Genomic DNA, 25,927 nt, shown 5'->3' with positions numbered 1-25,927 from the left:
GGGGCCGAGGTCGAGGGTCCGGGCTGGGCCGAGTGGGGCGGGGCAGGGAACTAGGCCAGGCCAAACGCTCTGGGTAGGGGGGGGAGGAGGAGCCACCACCACTGCCACTGCCGGGAGCCACCGCCCGAATTCATTCTTTTTTTTTTTTTTAAGTGAGGCCATTGGGGTTAAGGGACTTGCCCAGGGTCACACAGCTAGTAAGTGTTAAGTGTCTGAGGCTGGATTTAAACTCAGGTACTCCTGACTCCAGGGCCGGTGCTCTACCCACTGTGCCATCTAGCTGCCCCCAATTCATTCTTTAAGAAAACAATTAGAAGGTATTGGATAAAGTGAATCCTGAACAACATCCTTAAAAATAAAATACCTTAATTGATAATTGTTTCCTACTGATGTGAAAATGTTTTATGAATCAGTCAGATCATGGACTTACTAGAATTAAAGTCAAGTATTTGGGTTTTGTTTTGTTTTTTTCTGGGGCAATGAGGGTTAAGTGACTTGCCCAGGGTCACACAGCTAGTAAGTGTCAAGTGTCTGAGATCCTCCTGAATCCAGGGCCAGTGCTTTATCCACTGTGCCATCTAGCTGTCCCCAAAGTCAACTATTTGTGCAAAAATATTTATAGCAGCTCTTTTTGTGGTAGGTAAGAATTCAAAATCAAAGTAATGTCCATCAATTAAGAAATGGCTATAGGGCGCAGTGGATAGAGCACTGACCCTGGAGTCAGGAGGACCTGAGTTCAAATCTGGCCTCAGACACTTAACACTTACTAGCTGTGTGACCCTGGGCAAATCACTTAACCCCAATTGCCCCCCCCCCCCAAAAAAAAGGAATGGCTATAGCAAACTGTTATATATGACTGTGATGAAATATGATTGTGCTATAAGAAATGACAAGCAGGATGATTTCAAAGAAATCTGCCCACTCACCAGACTGTGAGCTTAGTTCCAGATGACACTGGCGCTTCAGCTGATTCAGAGGCTCTGGGGGTCTCCTTCTCTGGTGAGGCCTTCCTGGGACTGGATCTGTGTCAGGATGACTGTGGGGTTGGGCTCGACTCCTCTATTAACCTTCCAAGCCGTTCTTGGTTAGATGATTTCAGCACATTCTTTTGTGAGTTTTGCAGCTCCGGGCATTTTCCTATGGCATTATTTGGATGTTTTTTGGAGCGATCATGTCATGAGTTCAGGAGCTCATTTCAAAGAAATCTGGAAAGACTTACATGAACTGATGTGAAGTGAGCAGAACCAAGAGAACATTGTGCACAGTAACAGCAATATTTTTTTTTGGGGGGGGTGAGGCAATTGGGGTTAAGTGACTTGCCCAGGGTCACACAGCCAGTAAGTGTTAAGTGGCTGAGGCTGGATTTGAATTCAGTTCCTCCTGACTCCAGGGCCAGTGCTCTATCCACTGTACCACCTAGCTGCCCCACCAATATTATTTGATGAAGAACTGTGAATGACTTAGCTATTTTCAGCAATACAATGATCCAAAACAATCCTAAAGAGCTAATAGCCTTTATCATGAGGAAGCATACTATCCACCTCCAAAGAAAGAACTGATATTGACTGAACATGGACTGAACATGCTATTTTTCACTTTCGTTTATTTTCTTTTATTTGAGTCTTCTTATATAAAATAACTAATATGGAAATGTTTTACATAATTGTCCATGTATAAACTTTATCTGATTGCTTACCACCTAGGGTGGGGGAGGGAAAGAAAAGGGAGGGAGGGAGATTAGAAGAAAGGCTAAAGATGAAGGAAATACATTGCCTATAACTACAAACACTCTAACCTAACCTATTTAAATGAACTGATTCTGAAAAATGGGAAATGGATAAAAATATTGATTTATTATGATCATGTCTTAGAGAAATTTAATGAATGTAAGACAGTCACTACAACAAAGTCCAAAATATCCCGGAAACAGCTTAGGTTAACAAATATTTAATATCTTAAGCAAAGAGTGGCAAATGACTGCCAAGAACAAGCTGATAAGGAATTGTTGTTGTTGTTGTTGTTGTTATTGTCAATAATATTAGTAATAACAGTTATAATTCACATATTGCTTAAAGATTTACAAAGCACTTTACATATCACTATCTCATTTGAACCTCACAACAAGCAAAGTAGGTGCTATTATTTTACAGGTGAGAAAACTGAAGCTAGGAGAGGTTTTTTCATGGTCCCATTCTGAAGTAGGTCTCCACTGATACAGCTGTGAAAGTAGATCTTGGGGGCAGCTAGGTGGCACAGTGGATGGAGCACCGGCCCTGGATTCAGGAGGACCTGAGTCCAAATCCAGCCTCAGACACTTGATACTTACTAGCTGTGTGACCCTGGGCAAGTCACTTAACCCCAATTGCCTCACACACACCCTCACAAAAGTAGATCTTGGAGGAGGGACTGGTTATTTGCAGAGGTTCCTACATGTTTCTGCTGTAACTTTTTTTTTTTTTTTGCGGGGCAATGAGGGTTAAAGTGACTCGCCCAGGGTCACACAGCTAGTAAGTGTCAAGTGTCTGAGGCCAGATTTGAACTCAGGTCCTGCTGAATCCAGGGTCTGTGCTTTATCTACTGTGCCACCTAACTGCCCATGCTGTAACCCTTTTTACAAAATTAGGTCTTAATACAATTTAGTAACCAATGAAGGGTATTAATTCTTTACATCATTGCTCGGTGGGGATGAGCAAAATTAATAAAAGAAAAAAAAATTAAGCCTTCAATAAGCTAATATGCCAGTGTATAATCCATGAAAATAATTTGTATTTGAAAACCAGTGGTGTACACACATATATGTAGTTGCTCCTCAGAACTGTGTGGTTCATTTAATCTCAAAAGGTTTATATTCATCTTTATTAATTTTTATCTATCTTTATCTAAGTCTGATTCCAATTCATTTCTCCCTTTTGAGAATCATATTAACATAATGTTTTGTTTTGTTTTTTCAGTGAGGCAATTGGGGTTAAGTGACTTGCCCAGGGTCACACAGCTAGTAAGTGTTAAGTGTCTGAGGTCGGATTTGAACTCAGGTCCTCCTGACTCCAGGGCCGGTTCTCTATCCACTGCGCCATCTAGCTGCCCCTCATATTAACATAATGAAAGGATATCCTATCAATTAAGGTCAGGAAAGTGTCTCCTCTATTGTTAACAAGGTTAAGAATTGAGTGGTCTCTATTATTTATAATTCAAATTACAATTTAACAGGATTCCTCTCTATAATAGTATCATAGTAGCATATTTTATTCAGTCAAAAGTCACCAGTAGGATTTGTATTTTATGTTTATTACAATGAAAAAATGAAGAGTTATTATACACCTCCTGTTATTGATGGGATTAGTTATGTAAGAATAAAAGGGAAGGTTATAGTTTAAATCCTTAGTTCTGTTTGATTTCAGACAAGAGTCATATTGGGCAGCCAATTGTTTGACAGGATGTCACAGCTAGGCTCAGAATTAACCAGGTGGGAAAATGTTTTGTTTTATGGGGAAACTAAGTTAAGAGAATCTTACTCTATTTCAGTGTCACCTTTATCTGTCTTGACACATTCTGCTATCTTATTTTCAAAGTATTTATTTTATATTATGGAATAGCACTGATCTTTTTGGTTATTAGTAGTAAGAATACTGTTGGATTGAGTACCTCCTTGAAACATGTAGCTCATGCTTGGGTCGAGAATATCATTATATCAACTATAAAACCACTTATAGCAATGATAAACTCCCAATGATGTTAGTACAATGATCAATAGTGATGCTGGGGGGCAGCTAGGTGGTACAGTGGATAGAGCACCAGCCCTGGATTCAGAAGGACCTGAGTTCAAATCTGGCCTCAGACACTTAACACTTACTAGCTGTGTGACCCTGGGCAAGTCACTTAACCCCAACTGCCTCACACACATACACACACACACAAAAAGTGAAAGGAGTGGGGGCAGTTAAGTGGTGCGGTGGATTCAGGAAGACCTGAGTTCAAATCTGGTCTCAGACACTTGACACTTATGAGCTGTGTGACCCTGGGCAAGTCCCTTAACCTTCATTGCCCTGCAAAAAAAAACAAAAACAAAAACCAAAAAATAGAAAAAAGTGAAAGGAATGCATAAGGAGAACCTCATCTAGATTCAGATACTGTCTCAACCATCCTCATAAAGGAGCAAAAGACTAATCAAAATACCAAAATCAAAGCAACCCATAGCCCTACAGGTAATGGTGGTTCATTCCTATCTAGAAGAGTCTCATTACAATTAGAAAAGCTTCAGAAGAACCCAAAGGAGTCATCATCCAGAAAAGGGTGCAGCAGAAATGAATCCACCAATGAGTCCTTGTCTCCAATCTAGATGGCAGTGGGAGTGGTCAGCAGAGCCTGGAATGGTCCTTCCCAAGGACCAGAGTCCCACTAGTTCACTGAAAGGTCTTGATGTAGATGTTGTCACTAGGTTGCATCACTGCTCAGCAGCATGAAGCTCTTTCAGTCTATTCTGCAGTTCTTCTACATAAGAGGCAACAGAAGTATCTCCCACCAAGCAGTGATGTAAGGAAAAAGGGTATGCACTTAGGGGAGGGTGCTCCTATGAAGCATTTCATAAGAAAAAATATGCACTTCCTTGTTTGGTTTGCTATGCAAAGAGAACAAAGCCAAAAGCCACTTAAAATGGGTTTCAAAGCAGAATTTACCAACCATAGTCTTAAGTTCTTTATTTATCTGTTCAACCTAGCTAGAACATTGAAGATGATATGGGGTGTGGAACTTAGGTGTGATACCAAGATTAGAATACATTTTCGGGAACAGAATCAGTGAAAGGAGACCCTCTATCATAGTCTATGAGTGTAGGTGGGCCATACCTGGAACAGTTTTCTTGATGAGAATTTTGGTAACAAAGGCAGCTGTGGCTTTAGAACTTCAACCCACCAAGTAAGTTAGTCAACACGGACAAGACAGTGTTTATAATGAGCTGCCTGGGGCATATTAACAAAATCAGTTTGTAAGTATTCAAAAGGGCCACCAAAGGCTGTGGCTTGAAATGAATGCTAATTGACAGCCTGATGAGGTGGACAGGTGAACATTAGGAGAGCTGTTACAAGAGGGGTAATGCCTTGAAGCAACCCATCCATGCCTAATGGAATGTATTATCCCTTGTGTACCCTAATAGCTCCCTTTCTGAATGAAAAGGCATGCCTGGTGATAGTAACTCTGGGGGAAGAGTGACTTACCTTCTTCTGTCACCAGACCCCAGAGACCCATTTAGCCTGGTTTGGTTGTTTCCACTTTTCAACCTCAGCATTGTCATAGGGAAAAGGATGCCACTGATTGATATCAGAGCCACTGGAGGAGAGAGAGTAGTTAGCAGATGATGGAGAATCATTGGAATGAAGGGTTTAAGAAGGACTTTCTAGAACAGCTAACTTTGCAGTGGCCTATGCCCGAGCAATCTCATGGGAGACAGGGTCAGTACTACTGGTGTGAGCAGAACAATGGACAACCACCAAGGCCTTGGGTAGTTGAATGACAGAGAAAAGCTCTTTAATAAAATCTACATTTGCAATACCCTTCCCTGAGGAGGTTAAGAATTCGTGTTTCGACCACAGTATCCCAATGCTATGACAATAAGCAAAGCAGTTAATTTGACTTCTAAGAAAGTCATGGGGGGGGGGTGCAGCTAGGTGGCAAAGTGGATAAAGCTCTGGCCCTGGATTCAGGAAGACATGAGTTCAAATCGGGCCTCAGACCCTTGACACTTACTAGCTGTGTGACCCTGGGCAAGTCACTTAACCCCAATTGCCTCACAAAAAAAAAAAAGAAAGAAAGAAAGAAAGTCATTGGGGGCAGCTAGGTGGCACAGTGGATAAAGCACCGGCCCTGGATTCAGGAGGACCTGAGTTCAAATCGGGCCTCAGTCCCATGACACTTACTAGCTATGTGACTCTGGGCAAATCACTTAACCTTCATTGCCCCGCCCCCCCCCCCAAGTCATTGAATTTCCCTAGAGTCACAGCTAGTCTCTTTATTTCTAGCAATAGATGATTAATCTACAGGTTCTTGCTGCCTGTATATGGCTTCACTTGTTCTTCAGAAGAGACACTAATGAAAAGGAATCAAGTCTCCTAGTCTCCTCCCTTCTCTTTCTTCTTTTGCCCATCGTACCCAGCTGGTAACATTTCTTGTGAGTGGCAAGCTGCGCACTTCTTTCAGTAACTCTTTTCTTTGTGACCAAAATTTTTTATTTAACTAAATCTCCATTTCATGTATAAGCATGATGGATCTCCCCAGTTTATTGGACTTTGGCAATTTAAAAAATAAAACAAAAGGAAAAACACAAGCAGCCTTGTACAGAACAGTGAAATGCCAAGGATAAGGATGGTCTACAGTTTTACTGTAGGATAAATATATATATATATATATTTTTTTTTTTCTTAAAGGCCTCCCTCCCTTTGGCTACATCAACTATAACTTCAGGTCATTAAATACAGACAAATTTTAAAAATTACTTCTTTACTTCTCCAAGATCTTCAATGCTGTCGTCATTCACCTCTGGCCATTTCTCCTGAATTACATCAATAATGTCATCTGTAAAGTCTCCCTGAATGATGATTTCCTCCTCCCCTGTAACTGAGGCACCACAGGAGAATTTCTGAGCAAAGAAACCTTTGTGCTTCTTTAAGGTCATTCTTGAAAGTTGCAAGGCCACACAGTCTTGTTACATATTTCTTCTTTGCTCTAGGAATTTTGGCTATTGTAACCTTTTGTGCAACTGTCTTCTTTTTCTGTTTTATTTGATCCCTTCCACCTCTCTTTTGCCTTTTCTTCTCCTCCTCTTCTCTTGCTGTTCCCTGGCCTTCCCCAATTCCAGGTTCTTGTTTAGGTGAATTTTCTACAGTGAGTTTTGCAAATTCATTTGGAAAATTCTTCTCTAACCACTGTCGACATTTACCAACATCAGGCATATATTGACAGCACTCTGTTGGTAATGAGCAGCCTCCCCAGTGAAGCACCTGAAGTGGGTAATCCGTGTCTAGCTTGGTGTTGCTCTTCAGGTCTCCTTTGCAGTCAGGGGCGGTGGGCTCAGGAAAGTCTGTAGCCATCTCACAAACCCGTGCACTCGCACAGCCCCCGCCCCCTCCGGGCACTGAAGGGACACATGCAGTTCCTGCTCCTGCTCCTGGCCTGGGCCCAAGCCCAGGCCTCACAGCCCCACAGCCTGGCTCACGCCTCCAGTAACTCTTATTAATAATTCAATTAACCGTCCAGGCAGTACAGTTAAGATGATGCTTCTTTCTTACGGCTGTCACAAGTAGATAATGATACCCAAAAGGAAAAGTCTCCACCAACAGCACAGGAAAAACTTGAGGGTAAGGAAAAAGTAGACCCAGAAGTAGCAGAGTGAGTCTCAGGGGACACAGAAGAGCAGGTGGGCTCCTCTTTATTGTCCTCTTTTTAAAGTGGGAGGCATCCATATCTGAAGGTGTGTCTTGCTAGGCTTACTTCTGGGTGGCTACTGAGAACATGAAATGGGCAACAGCCAGTTGGTCAGAGTACAAGGATGTCTTTAAAAAGTCACACATTACTCATTTTTGGAACACACGGATTGCAAAGAGTTAAGGAAGGGAGTCAGTACATTAATTTGTGCCTGCACAAATGAAGAGATAAAGTGCACTCTCTCTCGAGAAAGAAGCTGGATTTCTTGCTGAAGAACCGCCAGATATTTCTTCGAGTTTCGGGGCACCATTCCAGCCTGATAACAGTGTTTGAGGCGGCAAGCTCGACAATCTTGTCTGGAGGATTTAGTAATTTTACAATTATTGGTAGAAGTCTTACAAAACCGACTTTTTTCGCTTCTTTTTGAGGTGTGGCTTCCAAAGAAACTCCTACAGGAACAACAGACAGGACTCTTGTAGTGAACTTTAATAGCTTCTTCACCACAAACAACACAACGGTCCTGCTGGAGAGACCCAAAGTCCTTATCCATGGGCTTGCAAAGAACAGCAGTTAGGTGAGGAAATCCAATCAAATGTGGGAAAGACAAAACACCCTGTGGGCCTGTGGGCACCAACCCTGGAGAAGAGAGTCCTAAGGATGTAATAACTTCTAGCAGATTTTCCTGGAATTCAGATAGCCGAAGGTCTCCACAATCTGCGGTCACAGCAGGCACAATCATAATGAATAATAGAATCTTTGGAGAGAAAAAAGAAATAATCAGTGTTCAGAGTAGAATTTTGAAACCACCCTTGAGGTCAGTTTAGAGGTACATGTAGTGCAGCAGCTAATGGACAGTCAGAAAAGAATGATCACGTGCAGGATAGTTACTGCCCCTCTGAAAATAAAAGAGGAAAATCTCAGCACCTTGGAGCAGAGAGGTGAGCCGAGAAAATCAAGATGAAGGGCCTTTCCACTACTTGGGGTTATATGGGTTTCATGTGCTATTTGTTATCATTCAAAATTCTTTGAAGCTCATGGACATTCATGATAATGTTACCTGAATGGTTGATGTAGAAATAACAGGATTGGCTAATAATGGTGCAGGCTCTTGTTTGTGCAGATGTCAGAATATTCAGTGCCATTTGATTTTCCAAAACCACAGGAGCCACAGAGTCAATTTTTGCCTGTTAGTGAAAGATGACTGCTATGGTGTGTGGAATGGCTAAAGATATATCCAGTATAGTGTTCAACACCTTTCATGAAGGAAGAACCTTCAGTATAGAACAAAGTCTAGATTTTCAAGAGGCAAAGGCTCTTGATGCTTCTAAGCCAAGTCAGTGGCTGAGGTAGTCATTCATATACATGCTCACCAGAGAGAGGTATGTCCGGGAACAGTGTTGCAGGGTTGAGAACAGAAACCATTTTAAGGTGAGATTCTCTTTCTCTAGAAAAATCATCTCATAACTTGCAATCCTCTGGTCAGAAAAGGCTTGGGTATAAGGGTGTAGCAATAGAAGTGTGACTTCATGGGGGTACTGTATCATTAAGGGACATCCTCGGACCAGGTCATGTGCCTTCTCTGCCCACAGGTAAGGTAGAGCACTGTGAGTACATTATCCAACTGACCTGAAAAATTAGTCACAGGATGCAGTGTGGGTCCTAATGGTTGAGTTAGGATCCTGGAAGCCACCCTCCTTCGTGCCTGTACAAAGAGAGTGAAGGTCTTGTTATAATTTGGGAGTCCTAGGCAGAAGTAGACATAAATGCTTTTTTTTTTTTAAAGTGAGGCAATTGGGGTTAAGTGACTTGCCCAGGGTCACACAGCTAGTAAGTGTTAAGTGTCTGAGGCCAGATTTGAACTCAGGTACTCCTAACTCCAGAGCTGGTGCTCTATCCACTGTGCCACCTAGCTGCCCCCATTAATGCTTTCTTAAGGTTGGCCAAGGCACCAAGATTTTCAGGATCAAGGTGTAAAGGTTCAATAACTGTGAGAGAAATAGTTTAATTCTCTCATATTAATAACCAATTATTGAATTACTACTAAGGTTTTCTGGCTTTTCTACTTTCTCATTCAGAAATCAGCCCCTGTAGATTATTCAGGCAGCTTTTCAAGTGGTGCAGGCTGATAATGAGAGAGAAAACTCAGGTCTGTCCAAAAGGTAAAGAAATTTTAGTTTAGGTGAATTGATGGGTTCTGGGCCATTGTGTTTTATTCAGACAGTCTGGGGAAAAGTGTTTTCTCCCTTTTGTCTAGATTACCCTAGATGGGGTGATATGGGTATACATAAGTCTCTATGGCCAAGACTGAGTGATCAGTCATGTTCCCCAGACCCTCATTAGAATAAACCCACCTTTCATGATGATGTTCATTCTCTTATTAAGTGTTAACTAATCAAATTCAATTTCCACCCTCAGGTGCACCCACTTTTCCCAAATACTTTTCCAGTATTGAAGATTCCACAAGTTAGGTCTCTGGTCATTGAAAAGACAAATGAGGCCTTTTTGTTGACTATGCGCTAGGTGTAGTTGCTAAAATTAATTATAATTTACCTAGAAACTGTCTCTCAAAAATTTTTACTCACCATAATTGGATCTCTAGTGAAAACAACGAGAGGTCTAGTAATATCAATAAATGAGAGGATTCACAATGTCCTGTTGCTCAAGGATAGCACATACCTGCTTCTTAGTCTTTGAAACAGACACTTGTTGAAGAGCCTGTATATTGTTTTTGGAAACAGAAGACAAGACAAACCCAAGATATTCTACCTCTGGGTGACACCAGACTGACGCTCCAGATGGATCCGGAGACCTTCTGGCCACTTTGATGAAGCTGAAGGGGTCAATCTTTTAGGCAGATCTCAAGGGTGAGTGATGCTAGCAGAAGGTCATCAATATACTGGACTTGGACAGAGTCTTTAAAACAATCAAAGCTGGGTCTTGCTGCAAAAGTTGGGAGAACAGGGGCAGCTAGGTGGCACAGTGGATAAAGCACTGGCCTTGGATTCAGGAGGACCTGAGTTCAAATCCAGCCTCAGACACTTGACTCTAGTTGTGTGACCTTGGGCAAGTCACTTAACCCTCATTGCCCCACAAAAGAAAACAAAAAAAGTTGGGAGATCAAAGTTGGTCTTTTGATATACCTTTGAGGTAAACATCTGCTGTTGATTCATCAGGTGAAAGTGGATAGGTATTGGGAATCTGAGTAAATGAGGAATATTAGAAAAATGAAGAGCACAAACCTATCACAGTAAAGCAGTTTGCCTCACAAGGAACAGAAATAACAGTTGAAGCGGGTTTAGGTGCTACAGGGAGTCTGGAATGTAGGATCTATGAACCAAGGTAAGCTGCATGTGGTCAAACAGGAAATGGAGAGGTTAAACACTGACATCCTGGGTGTCAGTGAACTTAAATGGATGGGAATGGCTGAGTTTAATTCAGACGATCACTATATATACCACTGGGGGCAAGAATCCCTTAGAAGAGATGGACTAGCCCTCTTAGTCAATAAAAGGGTGAGAAAAACAGCAGTAGGGTATAATCTCAAAAATGACCCAATAATATCTGTTTGAATGCAAGGCAAACTGTTCAGTATCACAGTAATACGAGTCTAAGCTCCAACCGCTGATGCCAAAGTAGATCAGTTCTATGAAGATCTACAACATCTTCTAGAAATAACACCAGAAAAAAAGATGTCACATTCATCATAGGGGACTGGAATGCTAAAGTAGGAAATCAAAAGATAATTGGAATAACAGGCAAGTTTGGCCTTGGAATACAGAATGAAGCAGGGCAGAGACTAGTGGAGTTTTGTCAAGAAAACTCACTGGTTGGGGTAGCTAGGTGGCGCAGTGGATAAAGCACCAGCCCTGGACTCAGGAGGACCTGAGTTCAAATCCGGCCTCAGACACTTGACACTTACTAGCTGTGTGATCCTGGGCAAGTCACTTAACCCTCATTGGCCTGCAAAAAAAAAAAAAAAAGGAAAAGAAAAGAAAAATGAAAACTCACTGGTCATAACAAACACTCATTTTCAATAACCTAAAAGGTGACTCTATACATGGATATCACCAGATGGCTAATATAGAAATCAGATTGATTATATCCTTTCCAGACAAAGTGGGAGAAACTCTATACAGTCAGTAAAAATGAGACCTGGAGATGACTGTGGAATAGATCATGAGCTTCTTATTGCAAAATTCAGACTTAAATTGAACAAAGTAGGAGAGACCATCAGACCATATAGATATGACCTAAATAACATCCCTTATGAATGAATATGCAGGGGAGGTGATGAATATTTTTAAGGAATTAGATCTAGTAGATAGAATGCCTGAAGAAGGTCTGCAATATTGTACAGGAGGCAGTAACAAAAGAAAAAGAAAGAGCAAGAAAGTGAAATGGTTGTCTGGTGAGGCTTTACAAATACCTCAGAAAAGAAGTAAAGAGAAAGGGAAAGATATACCCAACTTAATGTAGAATTCTAGAGAATAGCAATGACAAACAGGTTTTCTCAAATAAGCAATGAAAAGAAATAGAAAAAAAACAATAGAATGAGAAAGATAAGAGATCTCTTCAAGAAATAAACATTAATAGGGGCAGATAGGTGGCACAGGGAATAGAGCACCAGCCCTGGAGTCAGGAGGACCTGAGTTCAAATCTGGCCTCAGACACTTGACACTTACTAGCTGTGTGACCTCTCATTAATTTAAACCTCATTACTCCGCCAAAAACAAAAACAAAAATTCACTGAAGAAAACAACTACTTAAAAAGTAGAATTGGTCAAATGGAAAAGGATATACAAAACTTCACTAAAAAAAGATTATTCCTTAAAAATTAGAATAGCACTGGCCTTGGATTCAGGAGGACCTGAGTTCAAATCCAGCCTCAGACACTTGACACCAGCTGTGAGACCCTGGGCAAGTCACTTAACCCTCACTACCCTGCAAAAACAAACAAACAAAAAATTAGAATTGGGCAAGTTAATACTCATTCTATCTCCTTTGGCATTTTACTAATTCTATCCAAAGGTATCTAAAATCCAGCATACAAGTTATCTAGTATGAAGTAATCAAAGTCAATTAAAGAGGTAACAATAGTTCATTTACATGTGCTTATCATATGCCAGGCTTTTTTCTTAATTTGTAGTGCATAATTTAAAGTTTCAAAGTCATGTTTTCTGTAGTATTTCCAGATGTTTAGTTTTTTATTTTTCAATTATAATTTGAATTTCTGAAATGTATCAGCAAATTTAACTTTCAATGTCACTTAGAGAAATTACCTCTTAAATTTCAGAGCATTTTGCCCAACTGAATTTCTAGAATATTTCTGAATATTACAATGCCAGGTTTGTATTAAGTACTTCACAATTATGTGCTTCTCCCAACAACCCTGGGAGGTAGGTGAAAATATTTATCATCCCCTTTTATATGCAAAGACTAATTAAATTCTCTAATAGATCACAATTATAATGTAGTTTCAGAACAAAATTTTTGACCAAATCAATTCTTGATTTATAATTACCAATAAATCCTTAAGCCTCATTTTCCACCAGGTTCACTTTTTAGTTAGCTCATGTTAAAAAAAAAAATTCATGGTAGCACTCCTAGCTCACCATAACTGTTTTTTTTATTTCTTTAAATTGCCCAAAGAATCAAATAAATTATTTTTATTTTCCTAACTTAACCCTACCAGTATACCCCAAGAGGGCAGATAAGGGCACATTTCTCCTTACCCCGAGGTATTTTTTCCCCTTTGGTTGTAATAGCAGCAGAAAAAGCTATTTTCTTACAAAGATTTTTTGGTTTTTGTTTTTTTAGTGAGGCAATTGGGGTTAAGTGACTTGTCCAGGGTCACACAGCTAGTAAGTGTCAAGTGTCTGAGGCCGGATTTGAACTCAGGTACTCCTGAATCCAGGGCTGGTGCTCTATCCACTGTGCCATCTAGCTGCCCCCTTACAAAGATTTTTAAACCAGATAAAAGAAGCAATATTTTCTCTATCAATTTGTGTCTCATGAAGTGAAGGGTTAAGTGAAAGTTTAACAGATACATATTTCTTAGTTTCTTATTGATGACTTTAGAGAAGAAGTCATCTATCTTCTCAAAATTAACCTCTTCTATGCAGGAAAAACACTCATTTACCCATTTCACAAAGGAGACCACCTGGCAATGACCAGGGAGATAGGCCAGAACCCACCATGGTTCCTCAATTAAGCAACTTTTATTTTGGTGCTGGTGCTTAAATGTGTAAAGAGACTTGTAAGCACTTTTTCTTAGATAACTCCTAATTGCTTTCTTTCCTTTTTTTTTTTTTTTTTGGTGGGGCAATGAGGGTTAAGTGACTTGCCCAGGGTCACACAGCTAGCAAGTGTCAAGTGTCTGAGGCCGGATTTGAACTCAGGTTTTTCCTGAATCCAGGGCCAGTGCTTTATCCACTGCGCCACCTAGCTGCCCCTACAGCTTCCTTTTTTTTTTTTTAACAAAGTTTTGATGTTTTCCAATGCTTTAGGTTATAATTCATGTTGAAAAGTGATGGTGACACTACAACTGTTGGGGTGTAATTGTGAGCATCATATTGGTCCAATTAAATATAAATTAATAATACCTTTGACTGATGTATACTTATATACAAATTCTTAATTGCACTAAAAAAATCTGATGGAAACTGTAGGTTCAAGGTCTACCTTTTTCTCTACTTCTTTTCAAATCACTCCACAAGCTAAATCCATTTCATCTATTTTCTTTTTTTCTTTTTTCTTTTTTTTTTTTTAGTGAGGCAATTGGGGTTAAGTGACTACCCCTCATCTATTTCCTTAATCTAACCTATTGTCTGAATTCTGTCTTCACTAAATCTTACCCTAATTCATTATAGCCCTTGTAAAATAATATTAAATTTTACTTACTGCTTGATTACTTCCTGATTTCAAACAAGCTTTTTTCTCTCAGAGCACTTTGGGATTCACCTTCAATCTGGGAGTCCCAATGAAGGAATTGATAACAAGGCTTGCTTGGTGTCTTCAGGTTGGTTGTTTAAAAGTAAGGGGTGGCTAGGTGGCACAGTGGATAGAGCATCGGCCCTGGAGTCAGGAGTGCCTGAGTTCAAATGTGGCCTCAGACACTTGACACTTACTAGCTGTGTGACCCTGGGCAAATCACTTAACCCCCACTGCCCTGCCCCCCCCCAAAAAAAGTAGTAAGCAGGGGGTAGCTAGGTGGCACAGTGGATAAAGCACCGGCCCTGGATTCAGGAGGACCTCAGTTCAAATCCGACCTCAGACACTTGACACTTACTGGCTGTGTGACCTTGGACAAGTCACTTAACCCTCATTGCCCAACCAAAAAACAAAACAAAGAAAAAAGTAGTAAGCAACAGGAAGGTAAATAAATTCCAACTTAACTTAGTTTTATTCCTTTGGAAACTGAAGGTGGTCTAAAAATTTCCTGCTCTGCCTTTTAAAAAAATTTAAAAATATTTCCATCCTGCAATAAATCTGTCAATCTCTACATGCAGTTTTTAAAGTATATCTTTAAAAAAAACACCTTGTGGGGGCAGCTAGATGGCACAGTGGATAAAGCACTGGCCCTGGATTCAGGAGGACCTGAGTTCAAATTCAGCCTCAGACACTTGACACTTACTAGCTATGTGACCCTGGGCAAGTCACTTAACCCTAATTGCCCTGCAAAACAAAAACAAAAACAAAACTTGTAATCTACACTCAAATTAAAACCAATTCCACAGAGTGGCACCCCAAAACTTCAAGTTCAAAAACTGACAAACTGAAGCTGCTTTGGAAGTATTCTACTGATCAAAAAGTGGAAGTAACTACTCTCACTCTTAGAGATCTAATCTCACTCTTTAATTCTCCAACATAAAACTTAAGCAAATTAATTTCACTTTAAGCTCTGAGTTGTGGAATTTAAACTCATACAAGTTTTGCTCTAATTTCTCAATTCCTTACTCATACACTCAGCCTGACCAGAACTTGGGGATGATATGAACCATGGAGTTTGAGGGAAGATTCCAAGGTTAGAATACACTTGAAAAAGGACAGTCAGCAAAATGAGATCCTCTCTCAGAACAATGGGGGAAGGTGGACCATATCTGGGAACAATTTCCTTAATCAACATCATGGCTACAAAAGCAGCAGTGGCTTTTGAAGTAGGGAAAGCTTCTACCCAGCAGGTCAGTTGACAGCGGCAACCAGACAGTGTTATAAATGTCCTGCCTTGGGCATGTTAGAAACGCAGCTCAAAGAATCCAAGCAGGCAGCAGAGTGTGGTTGAAGGTGTCTTTATTCATCTTCAAAGATGGGCACTCTTCTGAATGTGCCAGAGGCCCCTCACGTCTATTTACACCCCTCAAGGGGTCCCTACCGAACAATCACATTAAGGTATTTTACTATCACCCTATTTACATTTCAGTTATTTCAGTTATTACAGTTGCTATTTATACAGAATAACAGTAACAGCCCAAGAACCCATCAGGTGATACCATTTGACCAACCAGATTGCAGCACTAGGCTTTAACCTTATTCTGGACAAGAATGGCCCCATTCCTCACTAGAACAGTGCTGTGTGGACACACAGAACCATACATAACTTGTCAAGACACACAACTTAAACTTAAGTCGGGGTTTGAACATCGGGGTCATGTGGAGATCACCTTGGGCACCTCAAGGTGAACTCCCAGCCCAGCCCAACTCCCATAAAACCTAGGCCACTCTCCAGGCCCTGCTCAGACCCAAAGCCCAGGAGCCTCAGCTCCCCAGAGCCCCATGGGCTGGGTGGCCCCCTACTGGGAGGTTTGGGCAACAAAGCTGTAGGGCCTGAAACCGGACGCACTCTCTGCCTTTAGGGCTCTGAGAAGAGTCCAGATATGGTCTTTTCTCTCAATCCTGCCTCTTTTTATTTTATTATGTGTGGACTCTTCTCATTCCATTGTCTATATAATTCATCTACTTCCAAATCCAAATTGTCCAACCCAGGGTCTGTGTCTTTTCATAATACCATCATTTGATATCCTCTTTTCCCTTCAGGTAAAGCTACCACTTGCACTCCCTCCACAACCCTGGGGATAAGGTTTATAAAACAGGATATTAAACAAGGTATGAATAGCAGACCAGCTATAACATATATTAAGAAGAACCCCAGTTGTTTCCATCAAACCATGACATCCAACCATTCTCAAAGACTGAGTCCCACCTTGGCACCAGCACATGAGCTATTTTTGTAATGTTAGTTGTTATCCCTCTTATTATCTTTCCATTGTTGTCTATCTTCAAGCAGCAGGTGATTAAGTTCAATTTTCCACAGACTCCCCCTTCTTTTGCTAACAAATAGTCCAGAGCCAGGCAGTGCTGGTAAAAGGTCTCCCTAGTCTCTGTAGCTTGCTCTGCCAGGAGGTCTAAGGCCTGGGCTGTCTGATTTGTAACCATTCCCACCACTGCTTGCAGCCTAATCAACCTATTTAATATACATATGGGAGTTTGGTATCCCTAACTACCATCTCAGACCCAAGTGGCAGGCCCGTATGTTCTTTTTTTCTTTTTCTTTTTTTTTGCAGGGCAATGAGGGTTAAGTGACTTGCCCAGGGTCACACAGCTAGTTAAGTGTCAAGTGTCTGAGGTCGGATTTGAACTCAGGTACTCCTGAATCCAGGGCCAGTGTTTTATCTACTGAGCCACCTAGCTGCCCCCTGTATGCTCTAATTATCCTTTCAGATGGCCACTTGTTTCCCCTTCCATTGGCATCCCCAGTGCTAATAAGGCTGGTATCTAAACTTCTTTTGGGTCTCACTTCTCCCAAGTCCCCATGAAGTCTTTCTTCATGTATTCCCTTCACAGGTGGTAAGTCAATCAGATGCCTAAAATTTCTTTTACCAGTCTACTCACAACCCCCACCCACAAAATCCCCATTACATCTGATTTCTTCTTAAAGTCCCAGTTCTTCAGAGTCCGGAGGGCAACTCACAGGTCCTTTCACTTGAGTATAATGAGTCCACTCCTTCTCAGCTATTCAAATGGTAGTCTCAGTGGTCAGCAATACCTGGAAGGGTCCTTCCCAAAACGGAGTAAGCTTAGTCTCTTTCCAGGATTTGATGAGGACCCAGTCACCTGGTCGGATTTTGTGGACCATGAACTCCAGAGGAGGGGTCTGAGTGAGAAGACCCTTAATCCTAAATTGGGACAGAGAAGAATATAGTGCCAGTATATAGTTCTTTACAAATATATCCTTAGTCTCAGCATGCTGATTAGCTCATGGATTGGGTTTTTATGGAAGTTTGAGGGGGCAGTCCCCTCATGTACAAGGTGGGCTCACAATCTAACATCCAATCCTGTCCCACCTGATACGTGTGTTGAGCTCATGATCAGGGTAATAACTAATTGGTAGCCTTAGCTACGTCTGATCTCTTTTCTCCAGGTACTAATAAGTCATCCACACACTGCAATAAACTGATTCCCTTTTCCACCTCAAACTGTCCCAATAATTGCTCTAAAACCTGACCACACCAAAAAAAAATTTTAATTTAAACCTGACCAAATAGATTAGGTGACTCGGTATAACCTGGTGGTAAATAACATCCATGTGAGCTGCTGTTTTCTTCCTGTGAATGAGTTTTTCCACATAAAAGCAAACAAATCCCTACAACTAGGGTCTAATGGACAGGCCCAAAAAGCACCCTTTAGGTCCACCACACTGAACCACTGATGGGAATATGGGATCTTTTTTAACAATGTGTATGGATCCGGGACCATAGGATGACATGCCAATACAATTTGAACCTGCAGAAATCCTGTATTACACAAGTCCCATCTGATTTTCATACTGGTAACACTGGTGTATTATGGGGTGACATACGGAGCTCAAGAAATTTGTCTTTAACTAATCCATCGACTACAGGTTGCAATCCCTTTCTCCCCTCTAATGAAATGGGATATTGTTTTGGACACACTACCTCTCTTGGTCTTTTTAGTGTGACAACTATAGGTGCTAACTTTAACCCGCCTTGATTTCCTTCTCTTGCCCATACTATCAGATCAATGTTCTTGTCATCTTCCACTCTGAGCATATTCACCCATATCGTAATCATTTCTTCTTCAATCCCTATATTTATTCCTAATTTTACAATCAAATCCCTCCCCAATAAGTTTGTTCCTGCCTCAGCAATGTACAAAAATTTAGCTTCGATCTCCTTATTCTCAAATTCGATCTTCCAAGGTTCTAAGTAATAAGCTAGAAACTCTTCTCCTTTAACTCCTGAGACCATCAGTTTCTCATTGCTTAATTTACTATGCAGTGGTAGTACTGCCAAGGAGGATTTTGCAGCCCCAGTATCCACAATAAATGTCACTTCCTCCATCCCTGGTCCCACCTTTAAATTTACTAAGGGTTCTGTCTGGGTGGGTCTTCAGGCTAAAGAATCCCTGACATCCCTAGTCTTCATCAAAACTCATGAGGGACATAACTCTCTTCCCTCCTTAACATTCCCTTTTAAAATGCCCTGGTTTCCCACTCTGGTAACATTTAGCTCCCTGTGGGCTGCTTCTTGGGTATCCTCTATCCCTCCTCCTTTGACTTTGGATTTTTATACAGGGGGAACTCTCTTCCTTTTTCTTTTTCATAACCTCCTCAACTGTTGAAAACATTATTTTCACCTTCTGTTTCTGTCTCTCTTCCTCTTTCCTAACAAATACTTTCTGAACCTCCCTTAGCAACACCTCTAGAGGTCTCTCATTCCACTCTTCTATTTTCTGCAATTTCTTCATGATGTCAGGCCAGGATTTGGTGACAAAATTTACCCCAACATTCCCTGAGCTAGTGCGCTCTTAGGATCCATTGCCGAATATTTTTTCATCTGGTCCCTAAGTCTCTCTAAGAAGGCCAATGGTGGTTCCTCTCTTTCCTGCTTCACATTAAAAGCTTTATCTAAATTTTGAGACTTGGGGATTGCCTCCTTTATTCTTGCCACTAAGATCCCTTATAGGTCTCCTATGAGCCCGGTCATTACTATCCCAGTCTAGTTAATCATTCCTCTCTTCTCCTCAGTAGTCCCAAATTACTTTTATAATAATCAACCTTATAAATTCTCAGTAAGACCATTCTTTGTCTAGGAATTTCACATCCCATACCAAGCTCTTTCCTGGAAAGTTTACACATGAAGGGGAGTCCAGAAAATCTCTTTTTCTGTGTCTTTTCCCACACAATAATTTACCAACTTTCCCCCTTATCTCCAAAAATCTTCCAGTGCTTTCCTCTTTGTTTTAGAGAGGAAACAAAACATGGTCTATAACAAAATGGGTAGAAGTCCCATATAATTTACAATTATTTCTAATTTTAACCCACCTGCACCAATTTCAAAGTTACCTTAAAATTGAGCAGTACTTTAGTTTGCAAAATTCCTTGAATATCTAACTAGATCTTCCAATCAAGCTCAATTACTTTTTGGTCCTCCCTGGACTTAACAGACTTTTTAATTGAAGCTTAGCACTTAAAGTGACCATACACACCTTTTTTTGTTTGTTTGTTTGGTTTTTTTGTTTGTTTTTGCGGGGCAATGAGGGTTAAGTGACTTGCTCAGGGTCACACAGCTAGTAAGTGTCAAGTGTCTGAGGCCGAATTTGAACTCAGGAACTCCTGAATCCAGGGCCGGTGCTTTATCCACTGCGCCATCTAGCTGCCCCCCACACCTTTTTTTTTTCCCCCTTTAAAGCTTCCAAATTGTTCCTACTGTCAGTGCAAAAAGGGTACAACTTTCTTTCTACTTGCTTTTGCCAATCATATAAAATTCTCTGGATTTATTCTCTCTGATCCATCCCACTGATACTGCTGCAGTCAGCATCAGGAAGGGAAGGAGGGAGAGAAAAGGACTCTCCATTTCCCTGTTTCTATGTAAATCCAAATAGCTTAATCACAGTACTTCAGAACGTGGTCAGCAGACCAGCAGCCTCTCAACCCACTTATTCCTTTTCTTTTTAACCTAGAAAGCATAGTACCTTAAAACAATATTAGGGATTTTTGAAACTTTGAGACAAAACCAATTAATTACCAATCAAGTGTTTTTATTTCAGTTGCACATGCTTTTGCTTTATAACAAGTTGGGGGCTTTAAAACATGCTGACTTTTTTTTTTCCAGCCCTCACAAGCAGAGGCGCTTGGGGCTCAATGAGTGGCATTTTTCATGCAAATTAAATAAAAGCCAAAAGCTCTTCTTAGGACTTAAAACTCTTCTTCTCTACTTTTACACATTACCAATAATGCCTGATTTTAAACTATTTCACCAGAAATGATTTCAAAAGTGGTCCTAATTTTTAGGCACCAAATGCCTCCATCCTCCACAGCAGAAACTGCCAGGAGGAAAGAGAGAGGCTTTGGGGCATGTGGTGTCTCCCATTTTGATTCTAGCCTTCTCACTGTAACAATTTTAAAAATAGGGGCAGTTAGGTGGCGCAGTGGATAGAGTGAGTACCAGCCCTGGAGTCAGGAGGACCCGAGTTCAAATCTGGCCTCAGACACTTAACACTTACTAGCTGTGTGACCCTGGGCAAGTCACTTAACCCCAATTGCCTCACCAAAAAACAAAACCAAAAACAATTAAAAAAAATATATCATCTTTTACAGTGTTCATCTAAGGCTATGAATGCATAGTATAGAATTTACATTCCAACACCTGATTGCAACTTTGAATCAATTTCTACCCTTTTCCATCTTCCCAGACTGGCCAGAGCTTGGGAAAGGCTGATAATCAGCTTTATGAGCTACAACTAAAAATGTCTGTAGACTACACACACAAGTACAATGATCGACAGACATATAACTACACAGTAAGACACAGAAACAAACCTAAAGCTGTGAGATCTCCTTTTTATCCTCAAATTCTGCCCCCACCCTCATCTCTCTAGCATCCTATTCAATGGAAGGAATTGCTGCCTCCCAGGGTGAGCTCATCCCCAGGGCCTGTGATGCCAATTTGGTTCCAATTTGGTTTCCTGGTTCTCCAGCATCCTACCCAAAGGAGGAATGCTGCCTCCTGGGATCAGTTCATTCCCAGGGCCTGAGATACCAGTTTCCCAGGGGAATATATCCTTCACCACCCCCTCCCCCCATCTCTCCCAGTATCCCACCCAAAAGACTATCAGGAGTAATGTCACCTCCTGGGTTTGGCTTATTCCTGGTGCTGGAGATGCCTACTTACTTCTGGGACTCATTCCCCATTCTGCTAAATTTAATCCTAATGGTCAGGGCCAACCTAACCTCCTAAACTTCCCACCCCTGGAACTTTAGTCTCTCTCTCTCTCTCTGCAGCACTGCCTTTTGCTTTGCTCTTGTCTGACTCTTTTTCTCTAGAGAGAAGAGAACTGCAGATCTGAGCTCCACATTCACTGCATGACTTTAACATGTCTCACTCACACACTTTCAGTTCCAGTACCGGCAGAATGTACCCTGATCACCTGGGCAGTACTAGGTAGTCTGCCTTCTCTTACCAGGGTCTGTGCACAAAATTGCTCGATTGCCGTGGTTCAGTCCCTTCTCTCCTTCCTCCTGCCCTTTCTTCCCTTGCTCCGCCTTGTGCGTTCACTGATACACTGCTTTCACTTCTTCAGGTTCCCTCAGAGATGAACTGGCTGCAGATCCCCAGGTCAGCTGCTGAAATCAGTGGGGAGCTCCTTCTGGACCCCTGAATCTCTGCCTGACCAATCTTCCTCTTCAGATTCCCAGCCAATGCACCAAATTGTTAGAAATGCAGCTCAAAGAATCCAAGCAGGCAGCAGAGTGTGGTTGAAGGTGTCTTTATTCATCTTCAAAGATGGGCACTCTTCTGAATGTGCCAGAGGCCCCTCACCTCTATTTACACCCCTCAAGGGGTCCCTACCGAACAATCACATTAAGGTATTTTACTATCACCCTATTTACATTTCAGTTATTTCAGTTATTACAGTTGCTATTTATACAGAATAACAGTAATAGCCCAAGAACCCATCAGGTGATACCATTTGACCAATCAGATTGCAGCACTAGGCTTTAACCTTATTCTGGACAAGAATGGCCCCATTCCTCACTAGAACAGTGCTGTGTGAACCATACATAACTTGTCAAGACACACAACTTAAACTTAAGTCGGGGTTTGAACATCGGGGTCATGTGGAGATCACCTTGGGCACCTCAAGGTGAACTCCCAGCCCAGCCCAACTCCCATAAAACCTAGGCCACTCTCCAGGCCCTGCTCAGACCCAAGGCCCAGGAGCCTCAGCTCCCCAGAGCCCCATGGGCTGGGTGGCCCCCTACTGGGAGGTTTGGGCAACAAAGCTGTAGGGCCTGAAACCGGACGCACTCTCTGCCTTTAGGGCTCTGAGAAGAGTCCAGATATGGTCTTTTCTCTCAGGCATATTTATAAATTCTATCTGTAAGTGCTCAAAAGGAGTACAAGCAAGGGGTCAACCACCAAAAGCGGTAATCTTAAAGGCATGCTGATTAAAGGTTGAACAGGTGGGACAACTTGAAGTTATACAGGCAGCAACTGAACTGATACCAGGAGCAATCCACCCACATCTAATTGGATCAATTATTCCCTGTGTGCTATAATGACCACCAGAATGAAGTGAAAGACATGTCTGATGATAAAAACTCAGGGAAGGAGTGGTTTACCTTTGCGGGTGACCCAGACTCTAGAAACTTGTTCCGCACTGTACTGCTGCTTCCATTTCTCCACTTCAGCATCACCGTCGGTAAAAAGATGCCAGTGAGTATCGTCAGGGTTGTGTGAAGGCTCGCCTGAAGATCATAAAGAATCATGCAGGCAGAGAACAAGAGTGGGTCTTTCCATAGCTGCAGCATTGGCAGCTGCATCTTCAGGGGCACTTCTGAGGGAAACAAGCTCAGTTCAGTTAGCATGAGCAGAGCAGTGCACAATAGCAAGTGCTCTGGGCAGTTTTATGGCATAAATGCAGTCAGAATTGGCAATAACTTTCCCAGATGAAGTAAAAAAATCCTTGTTGTAACCACAACATCCCAATTGCCTGGCACACTGCAAAAGCATAAGAGTCGGTGTAGATGGCGACATCTGTGACATCAGCAAGATGGCAGACTTGAGTAGAACAATCAGTTCAGCGGCCTGGGCACTGAGGTAGGATGGGGGCAAGGCTACCCACACTATCAGTAATCAGGAGACAACAGCAGTTCTTATAAAGCACTCGCCATCCTTCATAAAGAAGGAGCCGTCAGCGCAGAGGATCAGATCTGTGCTGTCTAGAAGGATATCAACAAGGCCACTGTGAGGTTCCTCAGCCAAGTCAACAAGAGAGGCACAGTTATGTAGAGGTTCCCCTGAGGTGGGAGGATGGGGAGCAATGGTGCAGGGTTAAGGACAGAGCATGTCCTGATTGTGGCATTTCCCCTTCCAAGTAAGGTCACTTGGTATCTGGAAGCCTTTGATCAGAAAAGGCTTGGGTGCTGGTGTGGCAGCAAAGCCTCAACTTCCTGAGGCCATTGAAAGATCAGGTAAGAAGCCTTCCCCACTAAGAGGGCCATGGCCGCAGGAGCCTGCAGGGTGGTGCCCCAGTGGCTGCACCGTGCAGTTGAGCTGAATAACGACCTATGGGACATATGGTGGCTCACAGTGATTGTGTGAGGACACCCACTGCCCTTTGTTCATGAACAGGAAGAGTGAACAGCTTACTGTAGTCTGAGAGTCATGGAGCAGGAGCAGACACCCGTGCTTTCTTTTTCTCTTTTTTTGGTGGGTCAGTGAGGGACTGGTGCTTTCTTAAGTTTCACCAGAGCAATGAATGAGATACCAGACTCAGGACGCAGGAGTTTGTTCTAAAGCAATAAGTTTAGTTATTTCACCAAATGATGGAATCCACTGATGGCAACATCCAGTGGCACCTGAAATGACATGTACTGGCTTCTTTGTCTTAGGAGCTGACAGGTATTGAATTGCTCTATGTGTTTCTGAGAGATGGTATGGATTCTAGCAGATAGAACCAAGCCAAGATACTCCACCTTTGTTCTCGAGACCTTGTATCCACGGTGGTAGAGCTGGAGGAGGAGATGACAACTATCCCTCTGAAGTAGGTGAGGCTTGTAGAAGATCATGAATATATTGGGCTAAAACTGAGTCTGTGAAGACAACAGAGGCTAAATCTTGATGTAAAAATTGACAGAAGAGAGTAGGAGACTGACTCAACACAGTATGGAAGCAAATGAGTCCATGTCCATGTCCATTGCTGATTATTCCAAGTAGATGCAAACAGGTATCTGGATTTGGGGATTACAGAAACACTAAAAAATGTAGCACTTGGGTCTATTACTGTAAAACAGGTGGCAGCATGAGAAATGGAAGAAACGATTGTGACAGGGTTGGGCACCACACGATGCCTTGGTATAACATATGCATTAATGACATACATGTAAATCTTGAACAAACTAGTGAACGGGTTTTCCACTGGGGCCTGTTCTAGGGTTCTTAACAAGTAGTAAAGGAATATTGGAGGGATACCTGCATGGAACCACAATCCCTTGCTCTGTTAAAACATTCACGATGGATGCGATTCCTTCAATGGCCTCCCTAGACTGGAGACATTGAGGCGCTGATGGTAGCAGCCCCCTTTGGTAGCAATCATGACCAGGACTGCTGATTTTAAAAGGCCTACATCAGTGGAAGAAGTAGCCCACAAAAAGCTTGGGATATCATGGGGAATATGAGGGCTACTGTTATAATCATCTTGGATTGGTGCAACAGGAAAAAAATGAAAGGAACTCATTATTAGAAAAATCATTAAGCAAATCAGTCAATAATGGAAACAAAGAGGTCAGATTATCTGGCAACTATAGAATTAAAGTACTATCTGGAAGATGTGAAATAGTAGTATTAAGTTTACACAGATTCTTCCCAATATTAGTAAATGTATTAGATACCCATATGAATGAATGCAAAACAGACACCTCTCTGGGGATAAGAGGGGCACCTCCCATGGTATTCCCTCTAATCCCACCATTTTTATAGACTGAATAATGGTATAGCCAGAGCTTGGTTTTTTTAATCAAAACTAAAAGAGATGGGGGGGGGCGGCTAGGTGGCGCAGTGGATAAAGCACCGGCCCTGGATTCAGGAGTACCTGAGTTCAAATCCGGCCTCAGACACTTGACATTTACCAGCTGTGTGACCCTAGGCAAGTCACTTAACCCTCATTGCCCCGCAAAAAACAACAACAAAAAAACCCAAAAAAACTAAAAGAGATGGGGCAGCTAGGTGGCACAGTGGATAGAGCACCAGCCCTGGAGTCAGGAGTACCTGAGTTCAAATCCGGCCTCAGACACTTGACACTTACTAGCTGTGTGACCCTGGGTAAGTCACTTAACCCCCATTGCCTCACCCAAAAAAAAAAAAGTTAGATTAGGGTCATGAGATACTTTAAAGCTCTGGAGCTTACACACTCAAATCAATTATACATCTGAACTGTGCCTTTTAACTCAGTTAGGGACCTTACTTAAAAGGATATGATTTTGGAAATAAATCAA

General features: G+C 41.8%; 1 protein-coding gene and 1 long non-coding RNA gene across 2 annotated transcripts; both read right to left on the bottom strand.

The window, feature by feature from the left end:
• Window positions 1-6,481: 6,481 nt before the first annotated feature.
• On the bottom strand, window positions 6,482-7,097 carry LOC122729651 (density-regulated protein-like). Its single transcript, XM_043968621.1, is given in 2 exon segments — window positions 6,482-6,640; window positions 6,642-7,097. Coding segments are annotated over 2 exon segments (597 nt in total). The 5' UTR covers window positions 7,080-7,097.
• Window positions 7,098-15,789: 8,692 nt separating this feature from the next.
• On the bottom strand, window positions 15,790-23,170 carry LOC122729351. The gene is made up of 3 exons (XR_006353321.1): window positions 23,054-23,170; window positions 21,892-22,276; window positions 15,790-17,585 (listed from the first exon to the last, which is right to left on the bottom strand). It is a non-coding gene; the product is annotated as an uncharacterized LOC122729351 (long non-coding RNA).
• Between the last annotated feature and the right edge of the window lie 2,757 nt (window positions 23,171-25,927).

Source organism: Dromiciops gliroides, chromosome 5 (genome assembly GCF_019393635.1).
Source record: "Dromiciops gliroides isolate mDroGli1 chromosome 5, mDroGli1.pri, whole genome shotgun sequence".
NCBI lineage: Eukaryota > Metazoa > Chordata > Mammalia > Microbiotheria > Microbiotheriidae > Dromiciops > Dromiciops gliroides.
This window is presented reverse-complemented; position numbering and strand designations above follow the sequence as displayed.